The 12,966-nt window shown below is 47.2% G+C and overlaps 1 protein-coding gene across 2 annotated transcripts in view; it reads left to right on the top strand.

The window, feature by feature from the left end:
• smarcd2 (SWI/SNF related BAF chromatin remodeling complex subunit D2) overlaps positions 1-12,966 on the top strand; it is a 50,126-nt gene that overhangs the window by 24,302 nt on the left and 12,858 nt on the right. Inside the window, exons 6-9 of one of the 2 annotated variants that reach the window (XM_078424401.1) lie at positions 452-547; positions 6,021-6,122; positions 8,738-8,899; positions 10,721-10,818. In XM_078424401.1, the coding sequence (XP_078280527.1) occupies positions 452-547; positions 6,021-6,122; positions 8,738-8,899; positions 10,721-10,818 (458 nt within the window). The remainder of the gene's footprint in view (positions 1-451; positions 548-6,020; positions 6,123-8,737; positions 8,900-10,720; positions 10,819-12,966) is intronic. The other variant, XM_078424403.1, reaches the window with a different exon arrangement.

Genomic DNA, 12,966 nt, shown 5'->3' with positions numbered 1-12,966 from the left:
CACTGGGTGAAAAAAATTCTTCTCACTTCAGTTTTAAATGGCCTCCCCTTTATTCTTAGACTAGTGTACATCTTCTGTATTCTTTCTAATTCTAAAATGTTGAATGGAAGTGAAAGGCCTATTGAAACTAAATGTACTGGATTGATGAGTATAACGTCACACAGAGTGGAGGTGCAACAGCATCTTTGCATGGACATGCAGTACATCAATACTGCAAAGCTGTGGGGCCACTTTCCAGCTGGTAATTATGTGTTAAATGTCTGGGGCCATGTGCTCCTTATGTTGGCATTGCCAAGCATGGAGTGCAGACAATCAAAGCGGCAAAATCGGGTCACTATCCTTTTATCAGGTGGGGGTGGGTGAAGGTTTGTAGTGGGTTTCGTCTCCCGAGCAGCTTGCCCGTTTTTAAGCGAGAGTGTGTTTCACTAATACCGGAATTTCCCTTTTCCAGCCTGGGAAAGTGAAGAGGAAGTTCTCATCCTTTTTCAAGAGTTTGGTTATCGAGCTGGACAAAGACCTGTACGGTCCAGACAATCACTTGGTGGAGGTGAGACCATGAATAAGTTAAATAATGAGGTGGGCCCATTGTGCCGACCCCTCTTTTGTCCTCGGGTCAGGCAGCATCTGTGGAGGGAATGGGTGGATAACGTTTCGGGTCAGGACAGAGTCTGAAGAAGGGTCCTGACCTGAAACGTTATCTCTCCATTCCCTCCACAGATGCTGCCTGACCCACTGCGTTCCTCCAGCACTTTGTGCTTTGCTCGAGATTCCGGCATCTGCACTTTCTTGCGTCTCCTCTTTTTTTCCTTTTCAGTCACACACCAGACGGCTGTGGAGAGCAAGTCAATGAATATTGTAAAGGCTGAGATTGACAGATTCTTGATTAGTGAGGGTTTAGTCAGGGGTTATGGGGAGAAGGCAGGAGAATGGTCGAGAGGGAAAGAGGTCTGCCATGATTGAATGGCGGAGTAGACTTGATGGGGGCTACTTCTGCATACAATAGACTCCAATCCTGGTGTTCAGGAAATGTGTGCTGTCAAAAACTAGTGAACTAAATGTAAGATCTGGCAACTTCAACCTTAAACTTGCCCGCTGAGCAAATACAAAGCAGAGGCATTCTTCAAAGTAATCACCATGAAAGTGGGAAACATGATATCAGCACACAGCCAGATAAACCACTTGGACACCAGGAGTTGCATTTAATTTGTCAGCTACTGCCCAGCCTTTGTACAGACATCTGCTGCATGTATTTTTTATATATGCATGTCTTAACCTGACATATTTCAGAAAGTTCTCTGTGATGACTTGCAGCCGAATCGTTCAGCTCTACCAGCGTTAATCTGAGCACTACGCACAGACTGCTCTTTAAGTTGGCTGCTCCTGTTGTGGGAACAGGGAACAGCTTCAAGGTGTCGCTACATCCCTGCTTCTCCTTCCCTCAGAAGATCAGATGTAGTCAGATTGTTATTGCACAGAAGTTGTCGGCAGACCCAGGCTCTGCAAAACATCCCCTTCGTTGAGGCATGTCAATCTGCAGTAGGTTCCACCCGTCCCAGAGACTACCAGACGGTTTCCTGTATGACTAACGCCCGTTCATTAACTGGATGTTTTGGATCTTGGACTCTTGGATATCCTGTGCAGGAAAATTCTTCGGTCCAAATTGTGGACGAGACGGTAGAGCTGCTGCCTCCCAGCGCCAGAGACCCGGGTTCAATCCTGACCTCGGGTGCTGCCCTTTTGGAGCATGAACGTTCCCCCTTCTCCCTCCCGGTGGGGTTTTTTTTCCGAGTGCTCCCGCCTTCCTCCCACACTCCAAAGACGTGCAGATTTGTAGGTCAATAGTCAATAGTCGTTTATTTGTTACATACACATAAATGTGTAGTGAAATGAAACATTACCCGCAGTTGAACAATAAGACCAATAAGATTAATCAATAAAAATGCAATAACACATACAATCACAAACTAACACCAAACAAAAAGAAACATCCATCACAGTGAGTCTCCTCCAGTCCCTCCTCACTGTGATGGAAGGCCACAATGTATTTTCTCTTCCCCTGCCGTCTTGACCCGCGGTCAGGCTGTTGGAGTTGCCACGTTAATTGGCTTCTGTCAGTTGACCCTAATGTGTAAAGCGCGATCGCACAGAATTAACGTGAATGGGTGATCGATGGTCAGTATGGGCTCGTAGGGCTGAAGGGCCTGTTCCTGTGCTATATCTATAAACCAAACTAAAATGTAGATTAAGAAGACCATCGAATTCCATCAGAAGCCATTAATGGACTTCTGAGATATTTATCTTTTACCATTTGATCAGTCTGAAGAAGGGTCTCGACCTGAAACGTCACCCATTCCCTCTCTCCTAGATGCTGCCTGACCTGCTGAGTTACTCCAGCATTTTGTGATACCTTTATCTTTTACCAGGTCTTTTCATGGTGAATTCTACCTAATCCTCGCACAAAAATAATTTTGACATCATACATGATCTTGTTCCAATACTGCAACATCATTAGGTGTGCACCATTCAGTTGTCCAGCTGCAGTAGGTTGTGTCTCAGTGCCTCCAGGTCAATGATCTTCTATTCGACCACCCTATAATCTTCACAAGTCACAGCAGTAGAGTTAGGCCATTCAATCATGGCTGGTACATCGTTGCCTCTCAACCCCAACCTCCTGCCTTCTCCACATAACCCCTGATATCACTTTACGAAGCAAGAATCTTTCAATCTCCACTTTAAAAATACCCATTGACTTGGCCTCCACAGCCGTCTGTAGCAATGAATTCCACAGATTCACCACCCTCTTGACTAAAGAAATTCCTCCTCATCTCCTTTCTAAAGGTATGTCCTTTAATTCTGAGGCTGTGGCCTGTGGTCCTAGACTCTCCCATTAGTGGAAACATCCTCTCCACATCCACTCTGTCCTGGCCCTTCACTATGCGGTAAGTTATGTCTTGGTCCTGCACTACACTAACAGCCTCGCTAACTTCCCAACAATGTGGAATTTCCGCCTTTTAACCCCGTGATAGGCAGCTGTGACTTTGGCAGATTTGATCCTCTCCTTTGGGATGCTTGCACACCTCCATCTGTCTGCCACCCTTTGTCTCCCAATTCCCCTGGGTTCCTAATTAAGACAAGAGTCATACAGCACCGAAACAGGCCCTTCCGTCCAACATGCCCATGCCGACCAAGATTCCCCCATCTACATGATAATAATAATAATAATAATAATAATAACAATACATTTATTTTATATAGCGCTTTTCACGAAACTCAAAGACGCTTTACAGAACAAACAAGACATAAAAACAAACAAACAAACTAAAGATTTAACCAGACGGAGAAGCGGTGAACAAACAGCGCCAACGTCCTCTCTTGTGAATGATTAACAATAAACAATAAACAGTAAATGATAACAGTAAACAATAAAGAACACAAGACACGCAATTACAATTTAACACAGACAGCCATCACAGCGATTGCTCCAGGCACACCCTCACTGTGATGGAAGGCAAAAAAAAGTCTTATCTCCTCCTCATTCTTCTCCCGCGGTCAGGCAGTCAAACTGCTGCCTCGAGGCGATCGAGGCTCCCGACTTTTGAAGCCCCCGCCGGGCGATGGAAGGTCCCAGGGCCGAGCCGAGCAGGCCGATGAAGGTCCTAAGCCCCCACCGGGCGATGGAAAGTGCCGCGGCCGAGCCACGCAGGGCGATGAAGGTCCTGCGAGCGGGTCGATCGAACCTCGCGATTCGGGGCGGTCGAAGCTGCTACGGCTGGGGCTCCCGAAAGCCGGTCGCCAGCCAGGGACCTGCGAGCTCCCGATGTTGCGGTCTACAGGGCCCGCGGCTGAAGCCTCCGAGATGGTAAGTCCAGGCCCTGCGACCGGAGTCTTCAAGGTCGATCCCAGCTGGAGGCCGCCAACTCCACAGTGTTAGGCCGTAGCGCGAACGGAGATACGACACGGAAAAAGGTTGCATCTCCGTTGAGGAGATTAGAAAAACGGTCTCCCCCACCCCCCCACCACCCCCCACATATACACAACTAAAAATAGGGCATTACATACATTTAAACGGTGACAATAGACAAAGACAATAAAGACAGAGAGACTGCCGGTGAGCCGCAGCCGCAAGGCGCTGCCACGCCCCCTTCATGTCCCACCTGCCTGCATTTAGCCCAAATCCCCCTAAACCTTTCCTATCCTTGTAACTGTCCAGATATCTTTCAAATGGTGTTATAGTATCTACCTCAGCAGCTCCTCTGGTAGCTTGCTCGATATACCCACTGCCAACTGTGTGGAAAGAGTTGCCCCTCAAGATTCCTATTACATCTTTACCCTCTCACTTTGAACATGTGTCCTCTGGTTCTTGATTCCCCTACTCTGGGTAAAAAGACTATGTGCATTCACCCTGTCCATTCCCCTTGTGATTTTGTACACGTAAGATCACCCTCAGCCTCCTGCACTCCAAGGGATAAAGTCCTAGCCTGCCCGACCTCTCCCCACACTTTAGCCCCTTGAGTCCTGGCAACAGGAGAGGAAGATGGCTGGGGGAGGACATAGACAGGAAAGTGAACAGAGTGATGAGTAAGTGAAAATCAAACGAGACGCTAATAGAAAATGCTGGGAGCATTCAGCAGGTCAGGCAGCATCTATGGAAAGAGAAACATTTGATGTTTCCTGAGACGCAAGGAACTGCGGATGCTGGAATCTTGAGCAAAACACAAAGTGCTGGAGGAACTCATTGGGTTGGGCAGCATCTCTCGAAGGGATGGACAGGCGACGCTTTGGGTTGGAGCTCTTTAGACTGACGGAGGAGGGAGGAGAAAGGTGGAAAAGAGAAGTGGGGGTGGTGCAAAGCCTGGCAAGTGATAGGTGGATACAGGTGAGAGGGGCCGGGGGGGGGGGGGGATTGGCAGATGGGTGGAGTAGGTGACAAAGGCAATGAAAATAAAACCGAATGGTGTCCGATGTGTGAAATGTAAAGCGGGAGGGAGGGATAGGAGTGGAATGGGCCATGGGGGATGGGAAAGAGATGGGATAAAAGGGAAATATGGGTGCAGATAGCAGGGGGGGGGATGTTTCAGCCTGGAATCCTTTGTCAGAGTCGAGATCAGCTATGATCTTGTCAATAGGTTTAAGAGCCTCCATGTCATCTTCTCTTTGCTCACTTGCAACCTTTCTTCAAACTCCACCCTTTCACCAATATGTTGTTTTGTTCTTCGTGATCACGTCTTTCCCTCGTAGCTATTTCTTATTCCCTGTCAAGCTATCGGGATGTTTTATTTGTTAATGGAATCATATAAAAACATGGGTTATCGTGACGGATAGTTTGAGTAAGTTCCTCCACAACCCTTTGATCGCAGTAATTAAACTGCCTGTGGAGAGAATGGTCTTGCTGAGGAATCAGAGGGCTGGCAACTTGTTCACTCCAAGCGCAGGCTCGGCCATCGTTTCGCTGAACATCTCCGCTCGGTCGGCCTAAACCTACCTGATCTCCCGGTTGCTTAGCACTGTAACTCCCCCTCCCATTCCCACACTGACCTTTCTATCCTGGGCCTCCTCCATTGTCAGAGTGAGGCCTAGCGCAAATTGGAGGAACAGCAGAGAAGGAATGGGTGACGTTTCAGGTCGAGACCCTTCTTTCAGATCTGGTCACAAGTTCCTTCTCTCCAGAGATGCTGCCAGTCCCTCTGAGTTACTCTAACTTGTTCACTCCTATGTATATAGTAACAGAAGACCTGAAAGGGAAGAAAATGTGAGGGGGGAGATTAAAGGCAGCAATTCTGCAGCATTTGTGTCTTTACCTTGCATTAAACGCTTTTCCCTTATCAGGTATTTGCTGCCTGACATGCTGAGTTACTCCAGCATTTTGTGAATATTTCCCTTATCAGGTATCTTTACACTGTGAATGGCTCAATTGTAATCGTGTATTGTCTTTCCGCTGACTGGTTAACATGCAACAAAAGCTTTTCACTGAGCCATAAACTAAACCAGACTGTAATGTGCAACTTTAATGTGGATTACAGTGGCACAGAATGCCCACCACCCAGGAGACGGACGGCTTTCAGGTGAAGAGACCAGGAGATGTGAATGTGAAGTGCACCTTGCTGTTGATGTTGGATCACCAGGTAAGACCAGAACTGCTCAATAATCAGTCGGGCCTAAAGTGACTCAAAGCAACTTGCAATAATTCCACTCTTTTCTTTTGAGATCAGTTATAAAATTCTTTGTTCAGAGGGTGGGTATTGCTTGTAAATCTACACTCGCTGCCCCTCAGTACCTTCCCTGAGAAGATGGTAGTGAGTCATAAGTTAAAGGAGCAGAATTAGGCCATTCGGCCCATCGTCTACTCCGCCATTCAATCGTGGCTGATCTTTTCTTCTCAACCCAATTCTCCTGCCTTCCCCCCCCCCGTAACCCCTGACACCCGTGCTAATCAGAGTCTTAACCTGCTCCTGTACTCTGTGGCAGTTTGTTGTGACATTTGGTCAGTTTGTTAGTCCATTTCAAGGGGTGAGTTAAGAGGCAACAAAAATGGTGTGGACTCGGAAATCATTTGCACAGTGGCACAGGCAAGGCCAACATATCTTTCGATCTTAAGAATAAGGGGTAGGCCATTTAGGACTGAGATGAGGAAAAACTTTTTCACCCAGGGAGTTGTGAATCTGTGGAATTCTCTGCCACAGAGGCAGTGGAGGACAATTCACTGTATGTTTTCAAGAGAGAGTTAGGGCTAACGGAATCAAGGGATATGGAGAGAAAGCAGGAACGGGGTACTGATTTTGGATGATCAGCCAAGATCATATTGAATGGCGGTGCTGGCTCTAAGGGCCGAATGTTCTACTCCTGCACCTATTTTCTATGTTTCTGTGACCCAAAACGTCACCTATTCATGTTCTCCAGAGATGCTGTCTGACCCACTGAGTTACTCCAGCACATTGTGTCTTTCTTCTTTGTAAACCAATATCTGCGCTTTCTTGTGTCTTTATCTCCCTTGACGATATGAGGGAGCCAGTTAATAGAACATAGAACAGTACAGCACAGGAACAGGCCCTTCGGCCCACAATGTCCATGCCAAACATAATGCTGCATTAAACTAATCTCCTTTGTATGTGATTCATATCCCTGCATATCCATGTCAAGATTTTATTTCAGTCCAGCATTGTTCTCTTGTACCGTTTTTTTAAACAGATATCTAAAACTAAATTATATTCTTAATTAGTTGGGTTTTGTACGCATATATTCTCATGTAGTCGATATAGTACTGCACCCAAATTAACAAAAGCATTAATGGGTGGCGCAGTGGTAGAGTTGCTGTCTTACAACACCAGAGACCTGGGTTCGATCCTGACTACGGGTGCTGTCTGTACGGAGTTTGTATGTTCTCCCTGTGACCACATGGGGTTTTTTGGGCGCTCCGGTTTCCTCCCACATTCCAAAGATGTGCAGGTTTTGTAGGTTAATTGGCTTCTGTTAATTGTTCCCAGTGTTTAGGATACAATTAGTGTACAGGTGGTCGGTGGTCAGTGCAGACTCAGTGGGCCAAAGGGCGTGCTTCCAGGCCGTATGTCTGAACTAAACTAACAGTGAAGATAAACATCAAAGTTCCTTGCACTTAATATTCTTTGAATATATTCACTCATTCATTTGAAAATATTGTAATTCCCAAATATGTCAACAACCAGGAACAGCTTTTGCTCACTTGAGTTTTTAAAAAAAGGGTTAACTTTCCACCTGCAAGAAAGCAGAGGTTGCTGTACAATGTACTCACAGTTGGGATGTTCAGACAAAGAATTTAATAACTTTCATTTGAAAGGGTGAGGAGTTAATAAAAGTATTTGGTTTCCAGCACAGAGAAAAATTGTGGCAACATGATAGTATCACTTGGCTGGATAGCACCATTCTGACGTGAAACGGAGAGTGTCAGGTTGTGTTACAGCTTGCAGCTCACCTGGACCAGCTGTTGTGGTGGCAAGCATCCATTTTGTCTTGTGGCTGAGGCTTGTCACTCCTGCGTCCAAGATGGGTTCATAAGTCATAGGAGCAGAATTAAGCCATTCGGCCCATCGAGTCTACTCCACCATTCGATCATGGCTGATCTATCTTTCCCTCTCAACCCCATCTCGCCATGACCCTTGTGCACCCTTACTTAGTGGGCGGCGCGGTGGCGCAGTGGTAGAGTTGCTGCCTTACAGCGCCAGAGACCCGGGTTCAATCCTGACTACTGTTGCTCCGGTTTCCTCCCACACTCCAAAGATATACAGGTTTGTAGGTTAATTGGCTTGGTATAATTGTAAATTGTCCCTAGAGTGTGTAGGTTAGCATTGGTGTGTGGGGATCGCTGATCGGTGGGGGAAGGGCCTGTTTCCACGCTGTATCTCTAAAACTAAAATCAAGAACCTGTCAATTTCCACTTTAAAAATACCCCATGACTTGGCCTCCACAGCCGTCTGTGGCAATGAATTCCACGGATTCACCTCCCTCTGGCCAAAGAAATTCCTCCTCATCTCCCTTCTAAAGGCACGTCTTTTTAATGTGAGGCTGTGCCGTGTGGTCCTGGGCTCTTCCACGAGTGGAAACATCTTCTCCACCCCCACTCTATCCAGGCCGTTACGTGAGGTCTGTCCAGGTGGCAGAAGTGTTTCTACTGAAGCAGACGGGAAGTTCCAGTTGAGGAAGCATTTGTGTGAAAGGAGTTCACTGACCCGTGAGCGGTCCTAACCTCACCTTGTGTCCACCTCAGCCCCCACAGTACAAGCTGGACGTCAGGCTGGCCCGACTGCTGGGGGTCCACACTCAGACACGGGGGAGCATCATGCAGGCCCTGTGGCTCTACATCAAGAAGAACCGGCTGCAGGACAACCACGAGAAGGAATACATCAACTGCAATCGCTACTTCAAGCAGGTAAAACGTGCTCCGCTGCACAGAAAGGCCCCGACCCGAAACGCAAGTCTGGAGAAGGGTCCCGACCCGAAACATTATCTATCCATGTTCTCCAGAGTTGCTGTCTGACCCACTGAGTTACTCCAGCGCTTTGTGTCTTTTTTTCTAAACCAGCATCTGCAGTTTCTTGCATCCACTCCTATAGTGCCAGGCTTCCTGTTTCAATTAAGTACAGTAAGGCTCCCATAATCCAGCATCCTTGGGTCTTTACTAGTATCTAGTATCCGAGCAGAAGAATACAGTGGGTAAAACACAAAGTGCCGGAAGAACTCAACCGGTCTGGCAGCATCTGCGGAAGGAATGGACCGATGGTCAGGCGTTTTCAGGTATGAAAAGTGGTCTGTCCATTCTCTCCACAGTACTGCCTGACCCACTGAGTTGCTCCAACACTTTATTTTCCTCAAGATTCCAGCATCTGCAGTTCCTTGTGTCTCCAGATTGCGTTTGTGGTGTTACCCTTGCTATCCCGGCCTACTTTTATTTTACCTTTGTGATCATGTTGCACAGTAATGAAGAGCATTGAGCAGTCTATTCGATGGATCACTGGATGTGACACTTGACGGAGTGATAACACTCCTTCAAAATCTCTATGTCGCATTATTTCCTCACGATTGCTGCAATCGGGTGTGAAGTCTAAAGGGAATCAAGCATCTACTTCCCATTCCGTACCTCTGCTTGCCGTTCTTTTACAAATACAGCGTGAAACTCGCCATAAATTATAACTGTATCAGGTTCATTTGGACAGCTAGCTAATGTAAAATAATTCAGCGACTCCTTCTGAAATGTAGTAGTTGAACACAAGTCTACTCAGGACTGAAGAAGGGTCTCGACCCGAAACGTCACCCATTCCTTCTCTCCAGAGATGCTGCCTGTCCTGCTGAGTTACTCCAGCATTTTGGGTCTGCCTACAAGTCTACCTCAGGTGTCCACTTTATTTCCAGGTGGAACCGCAGCTCAGTAATGGAACAACTCACAACCTTTCTATCCCCGAGCTTCACAATTCGCAACTCTTTATCCTTCTGGGCTCTCAACTATTTTTTCATCTCTGGCTGTTGTCCAACAATCTGCCTGTCATCCCCCCCCCCCCCCCCCCCCCCTCGCCTGTGTTCACCTATTACTGGCCCTGCTTTGGCTGCCCCTCCTCTCTCTCAGCTTTTGTTCCTGTCCCCTCTTGAAATCTGTCTGAAGAAGGGTCCTGACTCGAAACGTCGCCTATCCATGTTCTCCTGAGATGCTGCCTGACCTGCTGAGTTACTCCAGCATTTTGTATCTTTCTTCGGCAGTGGTAGGGTTGCTGCCTTACAGCGCCAGAGGCCCCAGTTCGACCCTTTCTATGGGTGCCGTCTGTATGGAGTTTGCACGTTCGCCCCTGTGACTGCCTGGGTTTTCTCCGGTTGCTCTGGTTTCCTCCCACATTCCAAAGACGTGCAGGTTTGTCGGTTAATTGTCTTCTGTATTTTCTCCCTAGTGTGTCGGATAGAAATAGTGTGTGAGTTATTATTGGTTGGTGCAGTCTAGGTGGGCCAAAGGGCCTGTTTCCATGCTGTATCTCTAACCCAAACTAAACTAAAATGGGAAAACATGCGAATCTGAAACAAACATTGCTGTTCGCCACAACTTATAACATATAGGGCCTGTTTCCACGCCGTATCTCTGAAGTCTCCAGTAATAGATGCCTTTTCCTCAGGTAATATGAAGGCTGGACATCATCTGTCTGCTCCTCCTGCAGTTGGTGTCCCGTGTTCTTTTGTCACCTCTGTTCACATTGACTCTTTCTCTTAGATATTTAACTGCATGCGGATGAAGTTCACCGAGATCCCGATAAAACTGGCTGGTCTCCTCCAACATCCGGACCCCATCGTTATCAACCACATGATCAGGTAAGAACTCTGGCCTTTGCTGGTCAGTGTCACCTAGAATACTTGGTTCCTCAGGGCAGTAATTGGCTGAGCGTTTGTCGGCACTGGGCCTGTATCGCTGGAGTTTAGAAGAACGAGGGGGGACCTCATTGAAAACATACAGAATAGTGAAAGGCTTGGATAGTGGATGTGGAGAGGATGTTTCCACTAGTGGGGGAGTCTAGGACTAGAGGTCATAGCCTCAGGATTAAAGGACGTCCTTTTAGGAAGGAGATGAAATTTCTTTAGTCAGAGGGTGATGAATCTGTGGAATTCTTTGCCACAGTAGGCTGTGGAGGCCAAGTCAGTGGATATTTTTAAGGCAGAGATAGATGGATTCTTTATTAGTACAGGTGTCAGAGCTTATGGGGAGAAGGCAGGAGAATGGGGTTATCAGGGAGAGATAGATCAGCCATGATTGAATGGCGGAGTAGACTAGATGGGCCGAATGGCCTAATTCTACTCCAATTCCTTATGATCTTATGAGTAGATCAGCTCTGGTTAGTGCCCTCCAGGGTACACGGCACTCATCAGAAACTAGCAGTGTCCCGAGGTGTATCCGCCACTTTGGGAAGAGCTAGTCACTGATGGAGCAAAGAGACAGCAAGAGAAGTGGGCTTGAGTTAATATAGTGCCCTTCCTGTCCTCCTGGTCACTTTACAGCCAGGATGTGTTGGGTTGAGTTGGGTTTATTGTTACGTGTTCCGAGGTACAGTGGAAAGCTATTGTTGAGTGCTAACCAGTCAGTGGAAAGACAATACATCATTACAATCGAGCTGTCCACAGTGCACAGATATATGATAAAGGGAATAACATGAATAACATTTAGTGCCAGATAAAGCCATTAAAGTCCGATCTACGATAGTCTGAGGGTCTCCAATGAGGTAGGTAGCAGTTCAGGACTGCTCTCTAGTTCTTGGTAGGATGGTTGAGTTGCCTGATAACAGCTGGGAAGAAACTGTCTCTGAATCTGGACACCCCTCGCTTGTGTGTGTGAATGTAGTCACTGTTCATTGTGGCAAATTTGACAGGTGATGTGCCCAGTCAAGGTCTCACAAAGAGATGTTATAAAAGCCAATCAGCTGTAATAATGTTAATAAGACAGGCACAGTGGCACTGTTGCCTCACTGTGCCAGACATCGGGGTTCAATCCTGAACTCGGGTGCTGTCTGTGCGGAGTTTGCATGTTCTCCCCTGTGACCACGTGGGTTTCCTCCAGGTGTTCTGGCTTCTTCCCACATCCCAAAGACGTGTGGGTTTGTAGGTTACTTGGCATCTGCAAATTGCCCTCAATGTGTGGGGTGGATGTGAAAGTGTGATGACACAGAACTAGTGTGAACGAGTGAGCGATGGTTGGCTTAGACTCGGTGGGCTGCAGAAGGACCTGCTTTCATGCTGTCTCAATCAATCAATGACTACTAGTCAGGGAATAACCTGCTGAGGTGGGAATTCTATGTTCACCTGAGGCCACATGGGGCTTAATGTCTCATTCATAGGCCTGAGTCTTGTAGGGAGGCCATGTTACAGTTGTACAAGGCATTGGTGAGGCCACATTTGAAGTATCGTGTTCAGATTTGGTCACCATGTTACAGGAAAGACGTTGTTAAGCTGGAAAGCATACAGAGAAGATGTACCAGGATGTTGCCAGGACTCGAGGGTGTGAGTTGTAGGGAGAGGTTGAGCAGCCTAGGACTTTATTCCTTGGAGTGCAGGAGTCTGAGAGGAAGTCTTACAGAGGTGTACAAAATCATGAGGGGGATAGGAGTCTTTTTCCCAGGGTTAGGGGAATCAAGATCCAGAGGACATAGATATAATGTGATTTAGTAGGAACCTGAGGGACAGAGTGTTCACTCAGAGGGTGGTGGGTATATGAAATTAGCTGCCAGAGGAGGTAATGAAGCAGGTGCAATAACAGGATCTACAAGACACTTGGACAGACCCCTGGACAGGAAAGATGTGTAGCGATGTGGGCCACACGCAGTCAAAGTGGATGAGCTTAGACGGGGCATCTCGGTCGGCACGGACAAGTTGGGCCGAAGTGCCTGTTTCCTGCCGTGTGACTCTAAATTTTCCGTGACAATAGTGAAGCTTCCCCGATGGATTGGATCTGTGTTCAATGTCATTAAACTG

The sequence above is a fragment of the Rhinoraja longicauda genome, chromosome 29 (genome assembly GCF_053455715.1).
Source record: "Rhinoraja longicauda isolate Sanriku21f chromosome 29, sRhiLon1.1, whole genome shotgun sequence".
In the NCBI taxonomy this organism is placed as follows: Eukaryota; Metazoa; Chordata; class Chondrichthyes; order Rajiformes; family Arhynchobatidae; genus Rhinoraja; species Rhinoraja longicauda.
The sequence above is the reverse complement of the archived record's forward strand: the minus strand, read 5'-3'. Positions and strand labels throughout refer to the sequence as shown.